Genomic DNA, 26545 nt, shown 5'->3' with positions numbered 1-26545 from the left:
TCTCTCTCTCTCTCTCTCTCTCTCTCTCTCTCTCTCTCTCTCTCTCTCTCTCTCTCTCTCTCTCTCTCTCTGTGTGTGTGTGTTTTGAAGTCTCCAGGCTTAGTTCCTGGCTTGCGTACTGACCTGTAGTGGCATGGGAGCTACAGGCGTAGTACCGTATAGCACGTAGTACAGGGCCGTTTCGGGTTTTGCACTTAATCTTTATGTATTACACGTAGTGGGAGAGTGGTTGGGGAGAGGGCTCTGGGGGTAAAGTGCTTACTGTGCAAACATGAGGAACTGAGTGAAGACCCCAAATATCCACAGATAAGCCAAGGATGGCAGCGTGTGCGTGTGGTATGGGGTGGAAACAGGCCGGTCCTAGGAGCTCGTTGGCCAGTCTCTTAGCCGAAATGGTAAAATTCAGCTTCAGTGAGAGACCCTGCCTCAAACAATAATGCAGACGGGCTGGAGGGCTGGATCAGTGGTTAAGAGCACGTGATGCTTTCCCAGAGGACCCAAGTTCAGTTCCCAGCACCCATGTTAGGTAGCTCCCAACTGCCTATAATTCCAGTTCCAGGGCATTTCATGCTTTTGGCCTCCTTAAGAATCTGCATCACGTACCCACAGCCACACACAGACACACAGGTACACATAATTAAAACAAATATCAATAAATAAAGTCAAGAGAGGTGGAGAAAGATGCCCAAAGTCGGCCTCTGGTTTCCATATGCACAAGCATGCACAAATGAACATCACCTGCACACACATGTACACATACATGGGCACAACACACACACACACACACACACACAGAGAGAGAGAGAGAGAGAGAGAGAGAGAGAGAGAGAGAGAGAGAGAGAGAGAGAGAGAGAGAGAGAGGAAGGATATCCAGCCAAAGAACAAGAATCCTAAGGAGTCTATTCAAGCGTGTCTTTACAAACCCTCTAGAGGCCACGTGCCCAAGCTGAGCAGGCAAGAGATCTGGACATTGAACTGGGTCATCACAGGTCCCTGAGTGCCCTTTATGATGGGCCACAGCACTAAGGAGTGCATTTAGCTACACAGAACAGAGGCCCATGCTGGGTCACCTCAACTGGGGGTTGTTTTAATATTTAAAAGCCAGCCCAAGGGAAGGAAGCAGAAAGCTGTTACAAGCCGCACATTCAAGATCCTTCCTAGCGTTTTCTCAGCTGTGAGTCCTTCATCTTCAAGGGCATGGTGGGACGGCTCTGACCGTGTCCATGCAGTCAACACCGGAGGCAGAGACCAGTGAAAGTGGGTGGGGTACTTCACCCCAAGACTCGATCATTTAACAGGAAAGGATGGGGCTTTCACAATCTGGATTCAAACACACTGTATCGCCAGTATCCAGGGGATACCTGACTGAATACTTGGTACCCACTGATAACAAGCTCTATTTTCCTTCATGTGGTTGGTCTTGAAGGATGAGTAGGTGTGTGCTGGATGAGCAGGAGATGAAGAAGGAGACCCTGGACCCCGGTGTATCGCTAGGTTTCAGCTCTTGGGTCACCACACCTTGGGTGCTCAACCACGCTGTCATTCCCACGTGCTCCATCCCCCCACTGTATCTCCATACTCTCCTTCATGCCCCTCCCCTTTCCCTTTCTAAGATATGACTCTCCTGGGGAAGTGACTCATCCTTGGCCAGCTGTTTAGAGGGCGAGAAAGGACATCATCAGAGCAGGCAGGAAGATGGATGTCAGTCTAGCGGCCACAGAACCCGACCTTGTCGGATTCAGAAGCAAGGGGGAGGGGTACAGCACTCTGTGAGTCCTGGCCATAGAGAACGATCGGTTTGCTGGGGAGCCCCCTGACAAGGAAGCCTGGGCGAAGACAGACTTGATAATATGTAGTTTTTTTTTTTCTGCCCTTCTCACAGTCTGGAACTCTGCGTGTTAGGTGGTCTGCCTACACTTGAGTAGCAATGAGTGACCTATGTTCGGAGCCTTGCCCAGTCAGTGATGAAGACCATGATCTTTGCTTCAAAGCACCAGGTCTTTGGGTGGCATTCCTCATCCCGGGCTCTTCCTTCTTCCTGAGCCTGGGGTTGCCATGCGGAGGTGGCACCTTTATCTGTTTAAGGTGAAAGGCTTCTGTCTTGAGTCTTTCTCCAGCTTTTCACCCTTACTCAGAACTGGCAGCTGTGGCTCTCAGTCAGAAGCGAGGGGGGAAGTAGGTGGGAAGGGCAGTTATCTGGGAAGGGCAGGGACACTGCCATGGCGGGGTGGCGACATCAGGGCAGATGGCCTGCTGCTAACACTTCGGCCACTCAGCCTCCTGCCATGCCCTGGACAGCCTCACCACAGAATTACCCAAGTGACCAGGGCCGGCAGTGAGGAGGCTGGAAACTTAAGTTAGAGCCACTCTCCTGTATCTCACTGAACACTGAGAAGATTCTTTTTCCAGAAGGTTCCATGAGTAGTTCTTACTTTACCCTCTCCTTTTTTCCTTCGTGCAGTGAAAAGCCGAGGCCACATCTGTGATGCCTGAGTTTCCCACATTTGGGGTGGGGGTGGGGGTGGCAGTTTTTTTGCCCCATCTCTGACGTTCTGATTCAGCTTGACTCTGTTCCCCGTTGTTCTGACTTGTGGAAAGCCTTGGTTCCAGACTCACGCTGTTTAGGGTTCGAACTGTGAACCTATGGCTTACCTGGGGCATTCATGTAACTCTCCCAAGTCTCAAAGCCCTCATTTGTATTCCTGTTTATATTTTATTTTAGTTTTTTGTACCTGGAATGGATCCCAGGGCCTCATGCACACTAGGTAAGGACTCTTCCGACATGAGGCTATATCTTCAGTCTACTCTTTAACTCTAAGATTGAGCTAGTTTGGGCTGGAGAGATGGATGGCTCAGTGGTTAAGAGCACTTGCTGTGCAAGCTCGAGGACGGGAGTTCAAATCCCCAGCACCCGAATAAAAAGGCCGACATAGCTGTCCACGTGTGTAATCCTAGTCGCAGGAAGCAGAGGCAAGTGAGTTGCTGGCCAGCCAGCCTAGTCTAAACCTCTGATTCAGTGAGAGGGCCAGGCTCAAGACAACAAGACAGGATGTGACAGAGGAAGACACTTGATGTCCTTTTCTGGCATCTGTATGGACATCATGCATGACTGCATTCATGCGCATAACACACCTATGTGCGCACACACCCACCACACATGCACACACACACCACACACACACACACACACACAAACGGAGCTAGCATGAATAGGGGCTGGGTATAAGTCAGTAGGAGAGGGCTTATCTGCTATGTTCAGTGTTCTGGGAGTGGGGGGGGGGGGAAAATGGAGATCGCAGCATGGCTTCTTATAAGACTTAATGGGGCCTGGCGGTGGTGGCGCACGCCTTTAATCCCAGCACTCGGGAGGCAGAAGCAGGCAGATCTCTGTGAGTTCGAGGCCAGCCTGGTCTACAAGAGCTAGTTCCAGGATAGGCTCCAAAACTACAGAGAAACCCTGTCTCAAACAACAAACAAACAAAAAAGGCTTGCTGGGACCCTATCTGTTGATGCGCTGGAGCGAGTGGGGGACACTCATGTGCGCTGGGCAGCGCTGTCCCTCTGAGCTCCTTGCCATACCTGCCAGCTTTGTGGGGGCTTGGCTTTCTATTTTGGCTTTGGTTTTGGCTGTTTAAGGTGAAAGGCTTCTGCCTCGAGTCTTCCTCCAGCTTCTCACCCTGACTCTGAGCTGGCAGCTGTGGCTCTCAGTCAGAATCGAGGTGGGCGGCAGGAGGGGAGGGCAGTGGCTGTACTCCCCTGGCAGCCTCTGGGGAGTCTCGTGCTGTAGTCGAGGTTGGCTGAGAACTTGCCACGTCGCCCTCACACGTGAAGCAACCCTCCTGCCTACCCTCACAGTTGTTGGGATTACAGGCTCAAGTCACCACATCCATCTTGAAACAAACTTCGGGAATGATGGACAGGATGAAGACATAGAACTAGCTGCCTGGAGTTCTGATTGTACTCTGCCCACTTGCTGGCTATGTGGCCTTAGTCTCTGTTGCCTTATCTGCAAAACGGGTGTTTTGGTTTGGCTGTGATGTATCCCCTATAGGGCTCATGTTCTGAATGCTTGTTACCCAGCTGAGTAATTAACTGCTCTGTGTGTGTGTGTACGTGTGTGCACTTGTGTATGTGTGTGTGAATGTGTGCATATGTGTGTGCATAGTGAGTAGCAATGTGGTGTGTGTGTGTGAGAGTGTGTACATATGTGGTGTGTGTAACGTATGTTTGTATGTGTGTGTGTGTGTGTGTCTGTGTGTGAGTGTGTGTGTGTGTGTGTGTGTGTGATATATCTCACTTTGCTTTCTGGTCTGCTGTGATGTATGTGACCAGTCCGCCACATCTTCCCACCATGACAGAACGAAGCCACGAGTCAAAATAACCCATCTTCCTTTGTTTCTTTGCTTTGGTTTTCTTGGGACAAAGCCTCGTGGACATGCCACACTCACCATTTGTCCGAGGGGTGACCTTGAACTTCTCATCCTCTTGTCTCCCTCTCCTGAGTCCTGGAATCACAGGTGTGGGCCCCCATACCCGGTTTCTGCAGTGCCAGGGCTGAAACCCAGGGCTTTGTGCTTGCCCAGCCAGCACACTACAGCTCCAGCCTCCCTCAGCTCACCTTGAAGTCAGGCATGGGACAGAGCGGTATGAGGGTGAGCAGCGGAGCCTAAAGGCGAGCTAACTACTTGTTACGCATGCGCAGATTGGGCGAGTTAACCTCCAAGTGCTCCGTGGTTACTCAGCGCATACTAACCGCCCGCTCTGCCTGTCTCTGAACGGCTGGGCATTGATAAGTAAGCTTCTTTGAAATGTCTCTCATTGAGCTTGCTGGAGACCCATGAGGGAGGCCATCTTTGCGCTCCGCATGCTGTCAGGGCTGGACCACCCAGGCCACACTTGTGCAAAAACCATCAACAAAGCACTGGGGAAGTTCAGGGAATGGACTCACTGGGTGCCAGCGAAGGGTCAGCCCTGACAGGACATTATGAAACCACAGTCTTAGACTATGGGAGGTTAGGACCAAAGTGGGTTAGCTACACAGGGACTCTGGGAGTCCTGCTGGTCACAAGTCCTGAGGGAGGGAGACTTGGAGTGGGCTCTTGCTTCCCTGGCCCCTTCCTGCAGCAGCTTCCTGGCAGGCTGGTGGCTCTCTGAAGACCCGGAGCTTTTATTTTGGAATGGCCCTCTCCACAAAGAGTTGTCTCTCTTCAACTCGCTACTAAATGCTTCCTGCTCTCTCCCTGGCAGCCCAGGGTATTATGCTCCCCCAACTGTGACCACCCTAGGGCACTGCATGTCTTTACCTTGTCCCCACACAATACAAGTCACTCCCTCCCCCCCATTATGTCCCCTCAGATTTCACTGTGAGGATGCCTATTGATTCTTGGACAGGGGCACAAAAATCTGTGTCACAAAGGAAGCCCTAGGAAACAGCATTTCTCTCCCTTGTCCTCCTGGCCTCCCTTCTCTGGCCCCTCATAAAACTCTAATGCAAGGCACAGAAATTAGATTCCACTTTCCCAAGGCAGGTCAAGGGAATGGGAGCCTTTTCCCTAGTGATAGCTACACTAATGGTCCCCACCTTTCTGCTTGAGACTTTGCCTTAAAGAAATCCCCTTATAGACCCGGTTTGCTTATAAGTCATCAGACCTTAAACCGGGGGAAGGACCCGCCCAACATTAGGGAAGAAGAAATGTCACACTGGTGGAAAAGTCTGGACAGGCCTTGTCGGTCCCCTTGGTCTGCCATCATTAGCTCCCACCTCTTTCAGCCAATCACGTTCCTACCTGAGGATTCATGTTGTGTCACTAAACCTAAGCATTCTAATAGACAGTGTGTGGGACCTCTGGTCTCCAATCAGAATGCTCCCAGGCCAAATAAAGCCACCATCTAATGACTTTATTCTGCTTTCCTCTTGTTAACCTGGTTTAGCTATAGAGTGTCACCGTGTCCTATACAATGGGCAGGGGCAGGAAGGGATCCCTTTTCCTGGGTTTATATTTGCCAGCACTTTAACCTGCAAAGGGCACAGACAGACACTCCCTCTGGGATTTTCAAACAAGTTCTGGGTACTCCCTGTCTGTGAGCTTGACAGAGCTGCTGAAACCAAGTACCCCAGACCTAGGGACTCAAACAACACAAATTTAGTTTCTCACCCTTGGGGAGGCTGGGGGTCCAAAGTCAAGGTGTTAGCAGAATTGGTCCTTCCAAAGCACGGATATGGAAGGATTCACTCCAGGCCTGCCTGTCTCCTTGGCTTAAAGATGGATAGCTTCTTCTTGTATCTGCACTGCCCCCATCACTACCGGTCCATGTCCCAATTTCCTCTTCTCATCATATTGAATGAGGGCCCACTCTAATGACTTCATGTTAATTTAATTACCTCTTTAAAGATGCTATCTCCAAGTGCTGGTGCTTTCTGAAGAACTGGGGGTGGGGGGAGGGTTAGAACTCCAGCGTATGATTGGGGGCGCACAGTTTGGCCTTTCACATGACCGAGAAATGGGAAACGTGATTATCGGGCAGGAAGAAGATCCAAGGAAGACATAAGGGCCCAGCAGTACTCCAGAGGAAGTGAACACAGCTTCCCGGGGGTTTACATCCTAGTACAGTCTGATGCAGCACAAAGAAGTTGATGAAGAGTATTGCCCCATCAGTGGGTGACCACATGAGTCCCTGGGGGAAGTGAGCTCTCCCTAGCAGGCTGGGATGGTCTCTCCGAGAAGGAGGTTTGAAAGCCAATACCTGAGCCTGGAGAGACGCTTTACCTACTAAGAGAGTGCCACGATGTGCAGACTTCAGTTCCTGCTCCTATACACACATAACGAGCCAGGGGTGTTATGCAATTCCACCCACACCTGCAACCCCAGCCGTGAGGAAGCGCAGAGGCAGGAGGATTGCTGGGGCTTGCCAGCTGACAGCCTAGATGACAAATGAGAGCTCTTGTTTCAAAGGAGAGACCCTGCCTCAAAGAATAAGGTGATGTGGTAGGAAAGGACCCCCAGTGCCCTTCTCTGGCCTCCTCACATCTCCATAGTTGAATGCACCATGTACACATACATGTACATACACTACGCAGACACAGGGTGATAGCCTTTGAGTGTTTGTTTCATCGGGGGTCACGGAGACATTCCTGGTGAGCAATCCGTCATGAGACGGTCTCATCTACAGAACAACTTCTCATGCAGCCGAATAGGCTGGGGGCAGAGGGTACATATTTTCGTTGTAAGTTTGGGGCAACTAGGCACACCCAGGACGGGGTCTGCACACGTGAGCTTTGTCTTTCTCGCTTCCTTCACGGCCCACCCAGCCTTCCCAGAAGAACGGAGGGCAGAGGTTGAAAAGCGAAGCAGAGCAGGCTCAGTCCAGTTTCAACCCCTTCAAGCCTGCCAGATACAGCTGTGTGGCTGCCTGTGGGAGCTGATTGGTGGTTCCCCTACCACCCTGCCCCACCTCCGGCCCGCCCCCAACCCTGCTGCCTCTCCCACTCAAGTTGGCTTCCAGGCCCAGAGGATTACTGTGCTAGAGCCTGGCTCATATTAAAATATTAATCTGCATTTTAAATGTTGCCGCTGAGCCCATGGGGATCTCGGCTCCATATGTTTGCAAGCACTCCAGGGCTGGCGGTGGTTGACTTTGTGTGCTTTCTAATGCAGGCTAAAGGTGACTCATAAGGAAGCCGAGTAAGCAGAGGTGCAGAAGCCAAGCTGCCTTGGTAAATATTGACTTCTATGGGCTCCCTTTGCCAAGAACGGCAGCAGAAGCTGCTGGCTTGTACGGACCGCAGAGACCACCTCCTCCAATGGGCTCAGCCTCTCCCTGTCTTAAGATACCCTTTGCCCCCTCTCTTCTTCCTTTTCCCCCCAAAATGTGTTGAGCTGACCACCCATATCTGTGTCCTCTTGCTGTTGTAACAAATGACCACATCCTTGTCCAAAATGGGTCTGCTGTTGGCTATCGCCGAGATATCAGTGGGGTTGCGTAGCCGCTGGATGGAGACTTTGTGATCGGTCCACCCCATTTCCATCTCCTGATTCTACTGTTCCTGTGTGTACATGCATGCGTGCATGTGTGTTCATGTGTGTGTAGTTAGAGGTTACAGAACAGCCCGAGGGGCGTTCTTTAGGTACCATCTAACATTTCTTGGTGCTAGGGGTGGGAAGCAGGGTCTCTTACTGGCCCAGAGTTAGTAAAGTAGACTAGACTGGCTGGCCAGCAAGCCTCGAGGATTGGTGGTATTGGTGGTGGCGGTAGGGCTTGTGGTGGCAGTGCTGGTGGTGTTTATGGCGGTAGTATTGGTGGTAGCGAACTTAGTCGTAGTGATGGTCGTTAAGTAATGATAGTGGTGATTGTAGTGATGGTGGTGGTGGTGGTGATGGTGGTGGTTGTGGTGTTGTTTGGAGTGCTGTGACCAATACCACCAATACCACATGTCTCTGCCTCTCCAGCCACCATGCCCAGACTTTTTTAAAACGTGGGTTCTGGAGATCAAACCCATGTCTTCATGTTTGCAAGACAAGTGCTTTTCGACCAAGCCATCTCCTCAGATCTTCTCTTATTTCTAGATGTTTTCCACCCTCCTCAGGCATTACTCCCCTTTCATCACTTCAAAGCCACAATGGCCACCCAGGTCTTGCTCATGTTCTGTCATACTGACTGGAATTCTCCTGCCTCCCTCCTCCACTCACAGGCCCCTGTGCTGGCATCAGCCTACCCAAGGACTCCAGGGACACCTCAGCCCTCCCTCACTGCTCCAAGCACAGTCACATCCCTACGGTCCCTATGCTGTGTTGATGACACCGTCACAGGCCCTAAGGCTAACACATGGATCTTGGAGGCCATGGCTGTGCCCACCACACCCTCTCTGCACTTTGATTTCTCAGAGTTTTATTTTTTTTATAACACTAACACACCTTACTCAGAGATAGAAAGCTTGATTCAATGTCCGTCCCCTTTCGAGGCCAAAAGCTCTCTGAAGAGAAAGAGTGGAGGTGTGCTGATCAGCTCGAGCATTTTCTTGGAGTTTCCTAGCAGCCAGGGCAAGAAACAAAGCCTTTCATGAGAGGAGGAAGGACAGACAGCTACCGCTGAATGAGTCCTGGTGCCAGCCATGTTCTAAGAGATTTAAAACCAAGTCCACACTTAGGGGACGAGCGGCTGTCACCTGACCCAAGTACTAGAATAGCTGGCCTTTGAAAACCATGGCTTTGCCCTTTATATTATAGAATCAGATACTTTAAGTAGGACTCTGTGCTGTAACAAAGGTCTGAGAAGAAGAAGGGAAGGGATTTAGAAAGCACCCGGCAAGGTTTTGTAGAGGAGATAATGAATGAACAGGGATCTTTGTGATTCTGGCTGTGGAAGGTAGAGGGGCGCACCTGTAGCAGGAGTGGGCAGGAAGAATGGAGCCCTGTGTTCGAAGCAGAGGCAAGCATAAGCAAAGCCCAGGCAGGAAGTGGGTTGGTGTTTTCTAGAAATTGAAGGTAATACAATCTGCTGGTGGGTGGGTTGATGGTAGATCTTGAGTGTTAACTTGGCAGGTTTTAGACTAGCCTAGGGGATATAGCTGTGGTAGTTTGAAAGAAAATGCCCCCCAAAGGGAGTGGCACTACTAGAAGATGTGGCCTTTGTAGCACAAATATTAAAAAATATTAAAAATCCAGAGACAGATATTGGGGGTTCAAACTGAAGATAAGAAAAGCAAAACATCCAAGCCACTAGAAAAGTCTCACCTCTACCAAGGCTGGACGACTGCAGATTGAGCCCTGAGCCCTGTCTCCTCTAGTCTTATTTCTCCCTTTACTGCTGGGATTAAAAGCATGTGACTCCCTAGGACTGGGATTAAAGGTCTAAACCACCACCACCTGGATCTGCTTCTGCACTGATCTCGTGTAGCCCAGGGCAACCTTGAACTCACAGAGCTCCATCTGCTTCTGTCTCCCAAATCCTGGGATTAAAGCCATTGCTTGGCTTCTAGTATCTTAGTTTTGCTCTCTGATCTTCCGGCAAGCTTTATCTATTAAAACATAGATACAATATCGCTAAAGGCCTTGTTGGCGGAAGTGTGTCACTGTGGATGCCAGACTTTGAGGTTGCCATACCCAGTGAGACAGACCACTTCCTGTTACCTGCACAAGATGTCAGACTCTCAGCTACCTCTCCAGCACCATGTCAGCCTGCACACTTCCATGTCCCACCATGATGATCACGGACTGAACCTCTGAGCTGTAAGTCACCCAGTTAAATGGTTTTTTTTTTTTTTTTTTTTTTTGGTTTTTTGAGACAGGGTTTCTCTGTAGCTTTGGAGCCTGTCCTGGAACTAGCTCTTGTAGACCAGGCTGGTCTCGAACTCACAGAGATCCGCCTGCCTCTGCCTCCCGAGTGCTGGGATTAAAGGCGTGCGCCACCACCGCCCGGCTTAAATGTTTTTCTTAATAGGAGTTGCTGTGGTCATGGTGTCTCTTCATAGCAATAGAAACCCTAAGACAGCACCTCTGAGTGTGTCCCCTAGGATGCTTCTAGAGAGGATTAACTTGAGATGATACCCACCCTCAGAGTGGGTGACACCTTCCAACAGGCAGCCCAGATGCAAAGAGGTCTGAGGAAGGGGCAGTGTGTTTTTTCCTGTCTTCCCCTTTTCCTGTTTCTTAGCAACTGCCTTTTGCTGCACCCCCCCCCACCTCATTGGCCTACAGCTTCTTTGGATTTCCAGTGTGGATTCCACACCAGAAACTCTTCAGGAAATTCCAGGCCCTCAGCTCTGCCCTGGGACTACTGAGGCAGGTGACTTCATAGACTGAGAAGCTACTAGGCTCTCAGCCTCTCCACTGTGCAGCCGGCCATCGTTGAACTGCCTGGCAATGCCAGGCAAGTCCCCCAGTACACCTTTTAAATAACATATGCATATTATACTGGAGGACCCTGCCCGGTGCAGATGGTGGGAGACAGCGCACGTGAGAGGAGATGGGCCTGAAAAGGAAAATGGAGATGCCGCCTCTGGGGTACTGGGGATGCTGTTGCTCATGCCTGGACTCAAAACTAGATCCCGAGAGACACTGACGGCCATTGAAGGACTCTGATCAGAAGGTTCCTATGAAAGTAAGCTTTCTCCGGGGAGGAGGAGGTGCTTCAGGTTCTGGCTGCTGAAGGCAAAGTTGGCAAGGGAGAGTGTGTGGTTGGGAGACCCAGGACATCAGGATTCTGGTCCAAGACACTCTGAACCCTGCATCCAAAGGTCTCCCCGTGACCTACAAAAGGGGTCTGACTGCAATTTCATGCCTTCTGCTGTCTGCACAGAATAGGCTCTGCTTCAGCAGGAGGGAGAAGTGAGCCAGACAGAAATGTATTTAATACTCAAGCCATCACGCCTCCTCCAGGAAGCTTGCCTTGCCTGACTCACTGGGAAACCATTGGCCCTCCTGTGAGTGCCTCCTACTAATGGCTGTGCTGCTTACATCATCTGAGGACCTGCTGTGTGCTCGGTGCTGTTAGGCTCCTCATTAGAAAAGAGTTATCTTGACTTGTTCTTATCCTGTGGGGTTTAATCACACAGTGGGAGAATGGGATTCAGTGGAAGTGAATGGATGTATTTAAACCTGCTTTCAGTGTGGTGAGCCCCATGTAGAGGATTAGGGTCATCAGAGATAATGGGACCAGAAACCTGCTGGTGGTAAATTACATCACTGGAGGCCAGGTGATTATTGTGCACACCTTTAATCCCAGCATTTGGGAGGCAGAGGCAGGCGGATCTCTGTGAGTTCCAGGCTAGAGTGAGTTCCATGACTACCCAGAGAAACCATGTTTCAAAAACAGAACAAAAACAAAAAAATTGTATCATTGGCTCCAGTTCTGTTCCTTCTCTTGTATGCTCAATCTTGTCACATGACTATGAAGTTTCTCTTATGTACAACAAAGTACATTTCCATAGCCTCTTGACTTTAGGCTTGGGCTAGTTAAGGACCAACTCTAAGCCTAAGCCTTGAGAGCTCTTAATGTGTTCCTCTTGCCTCCTTGAGCCAAATGCCCCCTGGCCACTCTAGTTAAGGGTGGCTGGTTACACTGTTAGTCCTTGAGTAAGAGTGCTCAGATAAAGTCAGCAGAGTGACCTAACTGATCTCAACCCTGGTCAGCTGACTGCTAGCCCCCTGACCATCTGTAAATGCTTAAGTGACTGGGGAGATGGCTCAGTTGGTAAAATGCCTTCTATGGAGGCCTGAGTTCAGATCCCCAGCACCCATGTAAAAAAGTTGGATACAGTAATGCACACATGTAATCTCAGTGCTCATGGAAGTGAAGACTATAGGATCCCCGAGGCTCACTAGCCAGCCAGTTCAGCTGAATCATGGAGTTCCCGGTTCAGAGAGAGATCCTGTCTCAAAAGATACAGTGGAGAGCGAAAGAGAAAGACACCTGATGTCAGTCAACCTCTGGCCTCCACCCACACATGTGCGTGTGCATACATAGACACACATGCTATGGTGTTCACTGCTAAGTTATTTGTCAGCCTCTGTCAGGCAGTATTGTTGCTTACGGTCACCTAGTTCCTTGACTTGATCTGAACAGGCTATGGCAGGGCTCCCCAGAGGAATAGTATCTCCATGAAGGCTAAGTCAAGCTGGTAAAGGAAGCAATGGGCAGCATTCCAAGCCAAGGGAACATAATGAATGAAAGTCCTGAGCAAGAAGCATATGAACATTTGAGAATATGAAATCAATAAGGAGCTGCAGGGGTGACCATAGAGGGATGTGAGGGCGAGAGGCATGGTGGGAGAGATGTGGCAAGGAGATGGACCCCAGCATCTTGAGCTCATATAGTGCTAAGCCAAACCAATGTGTAGGGATGAGACACTGTGCGTTTTTATATTCCTGTCTTTATCAGTCCCTGTATGTTGCTGTGACAAAAATATCTGACAAGAGCAGCATGAGGAAGGAAGGAAGGGTTTATCTTGCCTTGCTGTTGGAGGGAACAGTCCATGGTAGTGGGGAAGGCATGGTGTCAGGAGCTTGAGATGACCCGTCCCATTGCGTCTGCATGACACGGGGAAGCAGAGAGAGACGGACACTGGTGCTCAGCTCGCTTTCTCCGTTTCATTCGGTTCAGAACCCCAGCCCGTGGGATCGTGCCACCCACACTCAGGGTGTGTCTTTTCATCTCAGTTAATCTGATTTAGAAACTCCATCCCAGACATGCCCAGAGACTAACCTGATCGTTTCTCACAGCCAGGTCCACAGGCTTGTCTGCAGGTGATTCCAGATCCTGTCAAGTTGACAGCCAAGATTAACCTCGTACCACTTATAGAGTAATCTCTTTGAGAAACGGCCAAGGGCTTCCTCGACCTTATCTCTTCTCACTTGGCCAGGATGATGCAGTGTTTCCACAGAGGCCCAGGGCTCCCTGGGTGAAGGAGCTCAGTGGTGCTGAAAGGACAGCTCCCTGCAAACTCTACAATCGCCACAAGCTGAGGAGCTCATTCGTTAGTTATTTGAAATGGGGAGTCCTCTTCTTTCACCCCATCATCCTTGTTTTCGTGTAGAGACTGTTCATTCGTTGCTTTTTGAGTGCTTGAGGTTATATCTATTCAGACATGTGTTTTGTTGAATGCAAGCAGATCTCAGAAATCAAAGTAAGGTTATTTGTTGGCGTTGGTGTTGGTGTTGTTCACTGACTTTTTTTTTTTTTGTACAAAGCAGGAAAATACAGGGAGAGCCTTCACCAGACAAATGTCGAATGATAACTACATCTCAGTTCCCCAAAACATAGAAAAATACAGTTTTTTCTTTTATGCACAACAAAGACCCTACCTTCATTTTGGAAAAACGCCCTGTGGTCAGCAGAATAGGAGGAATGGTAAAATATTCAGGTAAAGGGAGAAGGCTCTAAGAGAGGGCAGAGCAAATCTCATAACCCTCCCTTAACACGATCAAAAACACCTACTCAAGAAAAGAATGGATATTGCCTTCCCCAGTAAAGTATTTACAGTGCCATTTTATGGTTACATTATAAGCCAAGCACTATTTCAATATGGTTAATTTACATCTCTGAATACATTTAAGTCTCATACTAACCAAGACTCAAGGTCAGCCAGTGTCAGAATTGGAATCTGAGCTCAGCAAGTTTGGCTTCTTGAATCTCCCTTGATGGTGCTATCATTTCAGTATCTCCTTCCCTCCCTCTCCCTCCCCTCCCTCCCCCCTCCTTTTCCCTAACTAGCAGTTTCAAATTGTAATAAAAAGATGTTATGAAGGTTTCTCTTCTTAAGAAGATATGGAAAATCCTTGCTCTGTTCAACTTCGGACAGAGACCCAGGCAAAAAAACAACGCATCTGGAACCAGCCTAGAGCTTGCCTGCTGAACGGAAGAGCAAGGCTTGGGTTCCCAAGCATGGACAAGAGACTCTTGCGCATGTGCGGTCTCTACTAGGCTCGTAGATGGAGTCTGCGCATGCGTAGATCAGCCTGCGAGCCTCGCTATCTGACCCTTTCTGTGGGGTTTTCCCCGCTGGCTTGAGATGACAGCTGGGCAAGGAGGGTCTGCAGAGGGCAGAGTGGCGAAGAGGGTGTGGCTGAGAGCGGGCCTAGAAATTGCTTGAGAGAATGGCAGGCGCACAAGCTTTGAGACAAGCAGCCCAAGCACACATTTCTTAGTGAGGTGAAACTGAGTCACCGCCTCTTCCAGAGCAGAGGAGTGAGCTTAGATTTCCTTCTCTAAGCGAGGCTTTTACATAGTTGAAGTGAAATCATGCGTCCTGCTGGGACTTTGGTGGTCGGGTCAATATATTGATTATTGATTTCACTCTGTGCTGGGTGCTTCTTATTCTCAAGATTATTGTGGAGGCAATCATGGGACAGGATGAGCTAGCAGCCCTGGACATGCTTTTAAACGTGTTATAAATGCGAGCTTTTATGAAAGCGGAACAAAGTGGAATTGTAGTTGCTGTTGGTGATGGTTTTTTCTTTTCTTTTCTTTTCTTTCTTTCTTTTTTCAAAAAAAAAAAAAAAAGAGGTCAAGCTTTGCAGACTTCCAGCCTCAGGTCACACCCATTCTCCAGGGCCAGGTTTCTTACAAATAGATCCTATTAGTCACTAGAAGAATTGAGAATAGGGCTGTCTCCGTGTAGACGGATGGCCATGCTATTGCTCTTGCTATGCAGTGTTTCTTTAAGATTCCTCCAGTGGGAGTCAGGTGAGCCTGTAATTTGTAGCTGCTCTCTGTTCTCTGGCAGGTTCAGGTTGTATTTCAATTTACTAATTAATTTGGAAAATTGGAAATTGCTAATGTAGAAAATGGAACACTTGGCACCTGCTTCCCTCCCAGTACCTTCAAACGGTTGATTAAAAACCTAGTACGGGTGGGGAAGGAGCTTGACATCCACGTTGCTTCCTCCCTGCTTTCACATCGCTTTGGGATGGACGAATGTTCCAACAGAATGTTTCTTTTCCAGTAGCGGAAAACCTATGGGAAAATTAACATGGAGGAGACACCGTGCCAAGCCTCGGAGTCAAGGGGAATGACTGTGGGGGTCCTCTGATAGATGCTGCATCAGGGAGGCCCTGTGGGGGTCCACCCCTCTTCTCAAGGAACCCACTGCATTGAAGGAAGAGAATGTGGGGGTGTTGTGATGCTGGTACAGTTATATTAGGAGTAAGTGAAGGCCTCGCAGGTAAAATCTTCTCCATCTTCTTAAAGCCAGTGGGAATTGTCTTTACTCATGACCCGTGTTGTGAGGGACATTTCCATGAATACCTAGTTGCATGCTTTGCCAGACCACCTAGCTGTCGCGGGGAAGACCTCAAGTGTTTTGCCTGTTTCTGATGCAACATCCTCTGCCCTAGACAAGCCGCATAAGTGATTGTAAGAGCACCCTCTCTGAGACCCATGTGACACACAAAACAATTTCTGAGGTTTAAGTTACTTATGCTGATATTCTGGCTTTGGGATCGCTGCCCTGCCCCCGCAAAGGTGTGCTCTAAACGCTTCTGTATTTCAAGGTCCAGCTAATCTTTCCTATCTCCTGACTTCCTGATCACTTTGATTTTCGCTTCTTTGCCACCCACATATGCAGCAGCTTTTTTTTAAATAAACATTTAACTATGAGACACCTGACTTGATCACGTGCGTCATAGGACTCTGAGTTCTGCAGGCTGGCTGGAGGGTGAGCTGCAGCAGGCAGGGAAGTTCAGACCCGTGAGGTGCACTCCCTTGAGTCTGAGTTCTTGTCCACTTCCTTTCGCCCGCACAACCGAGATTTCGAGGGCCTGAGCCCCTTCAGCGAGCGGATGTAAAACTTCTCTTGTGGGATTCTTTTTCATAGTCACATGGAAAGAATTTAATAAACAAGACAAGAAGCAGCCTCCTGCTCGTTCCTTCAGACTTTAATAATCTCCCAGCCTTAAATAGTGTTTGCACCAACGCTTTCTAAATACTGCTCATTGAATGAGTGAGGGTGGGCCTGTCATAGCCAGTTACATTATGAACTGGGACTAAAAGTTTCCTTTTTCATCCAAAATCATAATGTTTTAGGATCTATGCCATGGCCATGTTGGGATGTAAGTCACAAATATTTGTCACCTGCTCAGTTTAAAGTATGGTGTTATTTATTTATTTGGTTTTTCAAGACAGGGTTTCTCTGTGTAGTGGTAGATATCCTGATATCTTTAGATGAGTCTGGTCTTGAATTTAGGAGATCTGCCTGTCTCTGCCTTCCAATGCTGGGATTAAATGTGTGCGCCACCACCACCCAGCATTCTGTGTTTTTAAAGAAATGGACCAGGCATGCTTTCTCTTCTTGGGAAGTCACAGTCTCCACTCCCTTTCTACTGACTCGATCCTAAGGAGTCGACCTCTTAAACTGGAATTCTTGAAGGTTGGCCGAGTTCATCTCTCTGATTTACAGTCTCCTTGGCTAGACATCCACCACCTGACTTTAAATATTCTCTATGTGTCAGAGACTCTGAAATTTATAACTAAAGTCTAGACTTCTAAACTCTTAACCCATATATCTGTCTTTTTTAAATAAATGCATTTCCTCTATGATGTATTTAACCCCTCTGAAGGAACCCTCCTCAAGCCTGTTCTGCCACCCAGAGTGCCCTTCTTCATGGGGTACCTGAACTCAGAGACCCAGGACTCTTTCTTGTCCTGTCTTTCATTTCCTGGATGTGCTGCGTACACCCAGAAAATCACTAGGGCAGATGGCTGTAAAAACTCCTGGATCACGTCCTTCAGAGCTAGAGACAATGAGGTCATTAACTGTCCCAACTGATCCAGTGACTATCTTGGAACGAAATCGGAGTGGATAGCACAGCCTGCCTTTGTGCATGAACATGTCTTAGGACCTATGACCAGGATGACACAGTAGGCCAAGTGATTAAGGCCAAGTTTAAATTCACCAGCCACTTTCCTAGCACATCATAGAGTCAGTACCAAACCACAGAGGACGAGGGGCAGTGGGGAGCAGCTTCCCAAACATCAGAACTGTTGCAGGAAGCAGAGGAAGTGGAGGCTGAGCCCCAGAGGGAAAACATCCCATTGCAGAAAAGAGGATCAGCCTGGCAGTGGGTACAAAGGGCTGGGGCCGAGGGAGGCCACCGCTGCCGGGGGCTGCTTGAGTCCGGCAGAAGCCTGGGAGGATGAGATTCTGCTGCACAGTTCTGTGTTATTATCAAAGCCCTTCTCAAAGCCTTTGGGTGTCAAAGGGCCTTGCCAATCAACCCGCTGAGTCAGCACTGGGGAGATACATGAGAAAGGAAAGATGGGACCAAGATGGGTCCAAATTCTGGGATGCTCAGCTCTCATCCCATTGCCTGTAAATTGGTGACGTTTTGTCCTCCAAGAGGAGCCCTGACCACTGCATCTTAGCATGGCTCATCACACACAGCAAACTTGGAGACAGAGAGTCTGCCAGTCAACCCATCTAGGTGGCAATGATTAATCGCTCTTTTGAGTTTGTGATAGGAAAATGAGTCTTACAAAAGACCCAATTCTGTTTCAGCTTTCTGGTTTTATTTATTGCACAAATTCTATCACAAGAACAATGGAAGAGGAGGAGGGAGGAAAATAGTAGAATACTGTAATTGTCTTATTAATAAGACAGACAGCCCCTGGAAGATGTATAAATATTGTCTTCAATTTGTCTTGTATCCTTTAAATGTGCTTTTTTTTTTTAAAAAAAAAATCTACTCTTCTGAGACAGCATGATCAGGTGTGCTAATACAAGGGCTATGGTATAGGCTTTTCTGCTGAGGTTTTAAATAAGTGTTAGCTTCGCTGTGCAGCCCTTACTCTTCAAAACATGATGCCGGAGATTTATTGATGGCGAAGAGGAGAGCGCAGAATCTATTTGGCATTTATTTCCTTTTTACCTATAGTCATTTCTTTTATTAAGGTCTTTGGTGTGTGTGTGTGCGTGTGTGCATACATGTGCACATGCGTGTTTGTGTATGTGTGTGTGTGTGTACATGTGCATTTGTGCATGCCCAGGTGCATGTGTTGTGCATGTATGTAGAGGCCAGGGGGGTGGGGGTCAAGCTCAGGTGCCGCTCCTCAGGAACCTTCCATCTTGTTTCCTAAGACAGGGTCTCTCAGAGCAACCTGGGGCTCACCCATTTGGCTCGGGCTAGCCAGCGAGTCTTGGGTCTGTTAGTTAGCTGCTTTTGTCAGTTGACTGGGTCACCGGAGAAGAGGGAACTTCAACTGAGAAAAGGTCTCCATCAGATCAGCCTGCAGTCAAGTCTATAAGGGTCTTTTCTTAATTAGTGATTGATGGGGGGGTGCCTCGCCTGAGCAGATGGTCCTGGGCTCTATAAGAAAGTGGGTTGAGCAAGCCATGTGAGCAAGCCAGTAAGCAGTACTCCTCCGTGGCCTCTACTTTAGCTTTTGCCTCCAGGATCCTGCCTTGAGTTCCTGCCCTGACTCTCCTTTCTGACTGTAAGAGATAAGATGAAATGACCCTTTCCTCCCCCAGGCTGCTTTCTAGAAAACAAACAAGGACATGGGGGTCTGCCTGTCTCTGCCTCACTGGCACTGAGGTTACAAGAGTGGGCCTCCATACCTGGCATTTTTTCAACAAGGATTCGGGGGGACTCAAACTCTGGCCTTCATGCTTGCAAGGAACGCTCTTTGCTTACTGAGCTGGTCTCCTCAGCTCTGGGCTCCCACTAACATAAATTAAGTGCAGCTTCTAAGTCATTCTCCTTCTTCTAGCTTGGACTGTACAGCTCTCATGGCCTGACAGGGTTTCTGAGCATCTGAACCCCACCCCACCCCCATAGAAACTCAGGAGATACTACATGAATGATCTCCAGCAAGGTGACAAATTGCTTTGTTGTGGTCTCGGCTGAGGGGGACTGGCTGGTGGGGCACAGTTACCGTCTTGGTAAGATTATCGTCTGATTGACTGACCTACTTTGATAGGCCATTTCTTTTCTTTCTTTCTTTTTTAACCTCCAGTGCTTTCAAGTCTTTTAAAGAATTCATGGCCCATCTATTAGTTTAATACGATTGAGGCAGATGTTGAACGCTACTGTCTTAAGATTGTAATTGAAAGAGCAGAGCTTCTCCAGGTCCGTAGGGAAGACTAGCACGCAGAGCCTCCGGCCATCAGGAGCATATGATGGATACGTGGGTGGTAAATTGAATGAGCAGGCTCCATCGTGCGTCGGAGAGTGGCTTCTGTAAATAGGAAATTAATGTGGCCCCCAGTGATTCAGATCTGAGATAATGGTGGTTCAACACTGTTACCTCCCACACAGGTATTTAAGGACGAAGTCAGCCATTCTTAACCCCCTTTTAGAATGTGAGGCACTCGAATATGACAGGTGGTGACCCTGAAGCATTATCTTTCCCCTTTGGGCTCATTTGCATAATACACAGAGCAGCCAGGACAATCAGCGCATTTATCAGCTCCTGTCCTTGAAAATGAAAGGGGCTGGTTTGTGAATGCTTCTGCGCAATTGTCTCTTTTTCTGTTTCTCCAATAAGGAGTCTCCTACCCAGTGTTGTTCCAGTGAAGATGGGGCCGGCCTAGAACTGCAGGGGGAGCCTGGGGCTTCCCTTCTGTGTCCTCCTCAGTGAGCTGGACACACTATCTGATGCCTCCTAAGCAAACCACACACACACACACACACACACACACACACACACGCTTAAAGCAGACAGAAAAGTCAGCCATCGTGTAGAAGTTTTAACCCATTTCCTTTCTGATTTTAAAGAAGAGTTTCACCCCACTGTGCTGCGCTGGATAAATTCTGTCAATTCAACACAAGAGGCAGCTGCAGTCATCTGGGAAGAGGGAATTGCAATTAAGAAAATGCCTCCATCAGACTGGCCTCTAGGCAAGTCCATGGGAGCATTTTCTTGATTCACAATTGATGTGAGAGGCTCAGCCCACTGTGGGTGGTGCCATCCCCGGGCAGGTGGTCCTGAGTTGCGGATGAGAGAATCCTGAGCAAGCCATGAAGGGCAAGCTGGTAGGCAGCACCCCTCTGTGGCCTCTGCTTCGGTTCCTGCCCTCAGGTTCCCACTGTAACTGTTCTCCATGATGTAAGCTGTAGGATGAAATAAACCCTTCCCCTCCCAGGTTGCTTTTGGTCAAGGTGTTCATCATAGCAACAGAAAGCACAGCCAGGCAAGTGCTGATGTAATTGATGGAACAGGTTCAAGCTCTTGATGGGTGGAACTAGAGTCCACACCTTCTTCTCGTCTGAGTTGAGGAGCTTGCTGCTTTTGTGGTTCAGCTGTGCACACCTCCCCTCCCGGCACTTTTCAGTGACATCCGCTCTGAGTTTGTTGTTGTTCTTCTGTGGCAGACGGCTCTAACTGCAGCCGTGCTTCTCAGCCTCTTCCCCTCCTTGGCTCTGAGACCTGTGCTCGACTTGTGTTCCCTATCCTGGGTCAGAGTGAGTGGTTCTTCCTCTCATTTTCATTAGCCAATCCCCAGGGAAACAGAAACTCCAGTGTTGCTGCAAGTTCCAAGAACTGGGTGTTGGCTGGCTGCACCCCAGCAACTGCTCCTACCACCACCACCATCACCACCACCACCACCACCACCTTCACCACCATTACTGCCACTTCCACCATCACCACCTCCACCATTACTGCCACTTCCACCATTACCATTACCACCATCACCACCACCACCATCACCACCACCACCATTACTACCACTTCCACCACTTCCACCACTGCTACCGCCTCCACCACCACCACCCTGTGCAGCTCTTGAACCCACATTGAGAAGACAGCATCCCTTGGTGCCCCTTCCTGGAAGTCCTAAACTAACTGAGGAGTGACCACTTAAGTGCTTGCTGTGTGGGAGGCCTGCCATCTCTGCTCTGCTTTTTAGAGCCCCTGTTGACTCAGAGATGAGTTTGGGTCTGAAAACCCTGGATGCAAATGATGCTGCTGTTGTGTCCCCTGACTGTGGGAAGTAGCCCCATAATCAAGGCCACATGGTTAATCACCGAGTGAAGGAGTCAGCATTTGAGCTGGAGTCCTCAGGGCTGTGATAGCTCTATGTGCACCTAAGGTGTGCACAGGCCTAGGAGTCAGAGAACTTCAACTGGAATGTGGGTTTGTGAGACCATATTAGGTTAAAGAAATATGAGACCTGAGCAAGCTGGAACTGGCCTGGCTCACACATGTGAGAGGCAAGAGCCACAGGAACACACCTTATGCCACATGTGTGCCTCTGAGACAAGTCCTTCTCTGGCTTTAGGTGATAAGTGACCTCTGAGTTTTAGTATCTCACGATGTGTTGTTGATGACCATCATCCGCATCCATAGGGTGTGAAATACAAGCCTGATAGCTGACATAAAAGCTCTTAACACTGAGCCTTTTATGTGGGTGCTTAATGCCAGTAGCCATGACCATAGAGAGTTTGAACTCCATAGTTAGCCAGACAAGTGTCCCGCCTCTTCCCCTTTCTACCAATTAGCCAATCATGTCAGAGTCTGAAGTTGAGCTCCCACCAGTGGGATGATATGCAGTCACTATAGATGTCAGAGATAAAAGGCCAAGGGTCTTTTGGCTTCTCATGCTTGCTCGGCTGGTTTGGGTTCTGGACACCCTTTTTGCAAAGAGAGACCCCAATCCTGCAGAGAGAACAAGCCCTTGTCTGAAATCCCAGTGGCTCTATTAAATGACAGCACTCCGGTGTTCTAATCCCAGACATGTGATGTCCAGCAGCACAACACTCGTGAGATGACATCCCCTCCCTGAACCCCCTCAGCTAGGCTGCACCACCTGCCTTAAATCTCCCTTCTTTGAGCACCCCCGTGCCCAATACCAATGTCAGAGGATACAGATGGAGACCAGTATGTATTTGAGCTTGTGGTAAGCATGTAATATTTGGCACATATGGGGGTCAAGGTCTTTATTCCTCCCGCTATGTGTTGGTGCCTGATGGCTGTCAGTGAGTGCCCTCAGTGGCCCCGTGTCTCAGTGTAACTCCAGGGCTGTCCCCATCTCCAGGCTGTTTGTAGGGTTGACTGCGGTATTCATCATGGTGCACCTCAGTGCAGTTTCTCCTGTGCATTCCTGGGGCTCCTCTCTCCTACAAGTAGCATCAAGGGCATGCTGTTCAATGAACTCTGCACACATCAGTCTCCGGGAAGCCAAACCTTGGGGTAAGTCCCATATGTATTCTGACATCCCTACACGTGAGGCATGAGCGTGAGCCTTGCTCACAAGGGATGGCAGAGAATGTTCTAAAAGACGTGTGGCTTAGACCGGAATCCTACACCGTGCCATTTACAGCCGTGTGGGGTTTTGGAGTAATCCTGGGATCTCGGCTTCCTTATTTGGAATATAAGTGTAATACTATAGATTGTGACTGAGGTGACTTTCATCATGTCCCCAGATAGACTCTGGCACATTGTAGCAGGTAGTAGTGCTTGTGGGTCAGGAGTAACAGCTGTTCAACACTCTCTATCTCCTGGTTTCCTTGGACTCTGTGAAATCACACTCTCTTGAATCACCCACTTTTCCCAACATTTATTCTCTTCTTTGCTGGCTCCTCTTTCCTCTCCTACCCCTAAATTTAGACTTTCTCCAGACTGAGCTCCTCTTTCTTCACTGCCCCCACAACACCCTTCCTAGTCTCCTGCACACCATCAGCCAGCGGCCAGCCTGCTCCCAGGGCCGGTGGGTAGCCCTGGTGGGTATGTGTGTGGGTGACGTGATACAGCTCCCAAGATGGGGCGAGCTGGTTTTGTCCTTTGCCTGAGCACACCTAGCATTTCCCTATTGGGCTGCTGCCAAAGCCAGCCTGTCAAAAGCTTTGAGATTGTCTTCACGATCTTGTTTGCAATTCTTGTCCTTGAGTGAGGGCTCCTAGCAGCCCCTGATCAGTGCTGTTGTCAAGGCTGATAATGCAGAGAAGATAAGAATAGGCAGCAAGATGGCAACTACTGTGGAGATTCTGTGACAGGAGGTAGGTGAAGGACTTCTGGGACCATCCCCGAACAAAGATCAGAGAGTGTCATTGTTCTCAGGGCTTCGAGCTGACCCTGCTAAAGACCTTAAATGTCAGGTATTGACATCTGTGCTCTAAGACTTCCAAGGGTGCATGGGATCTGTGGAAATGATGGATGGGCTTTTTACTCAGTGTCTGTTGCTGTGACAAAACACCCAGGGTGATCAATAAGGGAAGGTCTCAGAGGAGTCAGCCTGTGGTCACGCGACCCCATTTCTTCTGACCTGTTTGAGGCACAACATGTTACAGTGGGACCACTTTGCTTGAAGAGGAGGCCTGTTCACCCTACAGAGGCTGGGAAGCAGAAGGATAGGCTGGGAGTTCCAATGTCCCTTTACAGGCGTGCCCTCAGTGACCTATGACCTAGCTTCCTTCCAGAGGGAAGGAAGACCATACCAAAAGTTCCACCACTTCCTGATATCGCCACTAACTTCTGTCAGTTCTTACTGCTGTGCTAGTACTTGACAAACGTTCCCTCTTTTTTAGTCAGAAAACCTCTGTGAGCCCACTTCACCCCAGTTTTACAGATAAGAGAACAGAGTTCTTTTCCCCTTAAATCTTACTCAGCAGGGTCTGCCCCAAAGCCTGTGGTCTTCACCCTTCCCCATCCCACTAGAAGAGCTGGGGGTAGAGGGATAGGACACTCTAGTGCCATGAATGTTTTTAAATTATCTTATGGGGATGGGGCGTTCATGGTCATGGTGCCCATGTGGAAGTTGGAGGGAAACTTTTGGGAGTCAGTTCTCTCTTTCCACCGTGTAGACTTCAGGGAGAGAACTCCAGTCATCTGGCTTGGAGGCTGATACCTCCTCGCATGGCCCTGGTGTGGAGACCCAAAAATGTGAGCCTATTCCCACTTTGTCTGAAGGTCAGAGAGTTTGGAGGTTGCTCAAAATTGTTGACAACAACCAGGAATACACATCCTTACCTAGGGTGTGGTTACTTGGGTCTTTTGGCATTAAAATGTCCCATACAGGTAGATCCACTACATCCTGACAGATGGTCAGGATATGCAAGTGTACTTCTGCTCCTTCTTTTTAAATAGGTTTGACCTAGGGAATGGCTGCCTTCAGGATACTTGGTCTAGCGTGGCTTCACTGCCTAAACAACAGAAATGCTAATGAATTGATGTCTCAAAGTGTTGAAGCAATTAACTGTTCGAGCTGTCCTTTGTATCATGTTAAAGAAGTCTTTTGTCTTCTTCCCCCGTTTGTATTGGGGTATAAAAGTGCATGGAAAATTAAATGTGGGTGATTTCAGTATTCACTGGAATGCCCTCATGACACTATTCTATGTCTTCTGTTTTATTTTATTAGCGTCTTTGTATTCTTTAATAATTTTTTTGATCCCCATACCCCTACCCTGGCAAGGGCTAATTTTGTCAAGGCTGGTCCCTGACAGAGCTACAGTACTGAAAACAGCCTGGTAATGGCACAAAAACAAACAGGAGGACCAATGGAACCAAATCAAAGACCCAGATATTAATCCACACACCTATGAACACCTGATTTTTGAAAAAGAAGCAAAAAATATAAAATGGAAAAAGAAAGCATATTCAACAAATGGTGCTGGAATAACTGAATATCAACATGTAGAAGAATGAAAATAGATCCATATCTATCGCCATGCACAAAACTCAAGTCCAAATGGATCAAAGACCTTAACATAAAGCCAACCACACTGAACCTCATAGAAGAGAAAGTGGGAAGTACACTTGAATGCATTGGCACAGGAGACCAGTTCCTAAATATAACCCCAGTAGCACAGACACTGAGAGAAACAGTTAATAAATGGGACCTCCTGAAACTGAGAACCTTCTGTAAAGCAAAGGACATGGTCAACAAGACAAAACGACAGACTACAGAATGGGAAAAGATCTTCACTAACCCCACATCAGACAGAGGTCTGATCTCCAAAATATACAAAGAACTCAAGAAACTGGTCACCAAAAGGACAAATAATCCAATTAAAAAAAATGGAGTACAGACCTAAACAGAGAACTCTCAACAGAGGAATCTAAAATGGCTGAAAGACACCTAAGGAAATGCTCAACATCCTTAGTCGTCAGAGAAATGCAAATCAAAACAACTCTAAGATTTCTGATACCCTCTTTTGACTGCTGCAAAGATAGAAAACGAAGGAGAAAAGCTTTCAAATGATTGCATTTATTTAATTGTATATGTATATGGATGTGTGTGTACATGCGTGCACCATAGCCTAAGTGTGGAGGACAGAGGACACTTTGGGGTGTGAGTAGGAAGTTAGTTCTTGTTCCACCGTGTGGTTTCCAGAGTTTGAACTCAGATTGTTTAGCTTGGCCGCAAGCACCTTTATCTGCTGAGTCATCTCACCACCCAGGAGAAGCCACTTTTGAAGAAGTCTTTAGGTCTTCCTCTCCTCCCTGATTGGCTTGAAATGGTCAGCAACTGTAGCCTCACGCCCGTGGTCAGGAAGGAGAAAAAATTCCCAAGGCTTTGTGTGGGTTCCTGATCTGGCCGCCCTGCCCGAGTATGGTAGCTCCACACGGGAGTTTGAAGGTGACCTGCAGCTGAGGGACCACCAGCAGAGTAGCAAAGTATCCCCAAAGTGAGACAGTTTGGGGGTGGTGTATGGGGTAACATCTTCACTCGCCTCCCTCTGGCCTGCCAGGAATGCTTCAGGGGACATTAGATGTCAGAGAATACTTTCCAGGATTCTTCTCGGCTGCCTGGAACTCAAGGGTTTCGAAGGTCAAAGAATGCCATCCTGTGAGGGCTTGGAGCCTGAAGTATCTCTTGGCTCTCTCCTCTTTATTTTTGTCTGCTAACTATGTTCCAATTATTTTTTTTCTGGGCTGTTCTCTGCCTTTCCCTGCCCAGGTTTTCTGAGTAAGAGGTTGAAATATTTGCTTCAGAGACAACCTGTTCGAAAGGCTCCTCTCTCTGGAAATGCACGCAAGAGAAAAGCATCTGAATTCTGCTCATGGCTAAGGAGGTGTTTAACTGTCTTGCAAGGGGACCTCAGACCTTCCCACTCCGCTGGCACCTTCACTTCCCAGTTCACACACCCTTCTTAGGTCCTGATGGTGAAACACT

At 48.6% G+C, this 26545-nt stretch overlaps 1 protein-coding gene across 1 annotated transcript; it reads right to left on the bottom strand.

Moving 5' to 3' along the window:
* Nucleotides 1-20920: 20920 nt before the first annotated feature.
* LOC121677220 (glycine-rich protein 2-like) lies at nucleotides 20921-21322 on the bottom strand. The gene has a single exon (XM_042055283.1). The coding sequence runs from the start codon at nucleotides 21320-21322 to the stop codon at nucleotides 20921-20923; it is 402 nt and encodes a 133-aa protein (XP_041911217.1).
* Between the last annotated feature and the right edge of the window lie 5223 nt (nucleotides 21323-26545).

The sequence above is a fragment of the Arvicola amphibius genome, chromosome 6 (assembly GCF_903992535.2).
Source record: "Arvicola amphibius chromosome 6, mArvAmp1.2, whole genome shotgun sequence".
Taxonomy (NCBI): Eukaryota; Metazoa; Chordata; class Mammalia; order Rodentia; family Cricetidae; genus Arvicola; species Arvicola amphibius.
The sequence above is the reverse complement of the archived record's forward strand: the minus strand, read 5'-3'. Positions and strand labels throughout refer to the sequence as shown.

Coding starts and splice junctions, on each gene's coding strand:
- LOC121677220 (XM_042055283.1), bottom strand. CDS start 21,322: ATGGCAGGCCTCCCACACAGCAAGCACTTAAGTGGTCACTCCTCAGTT.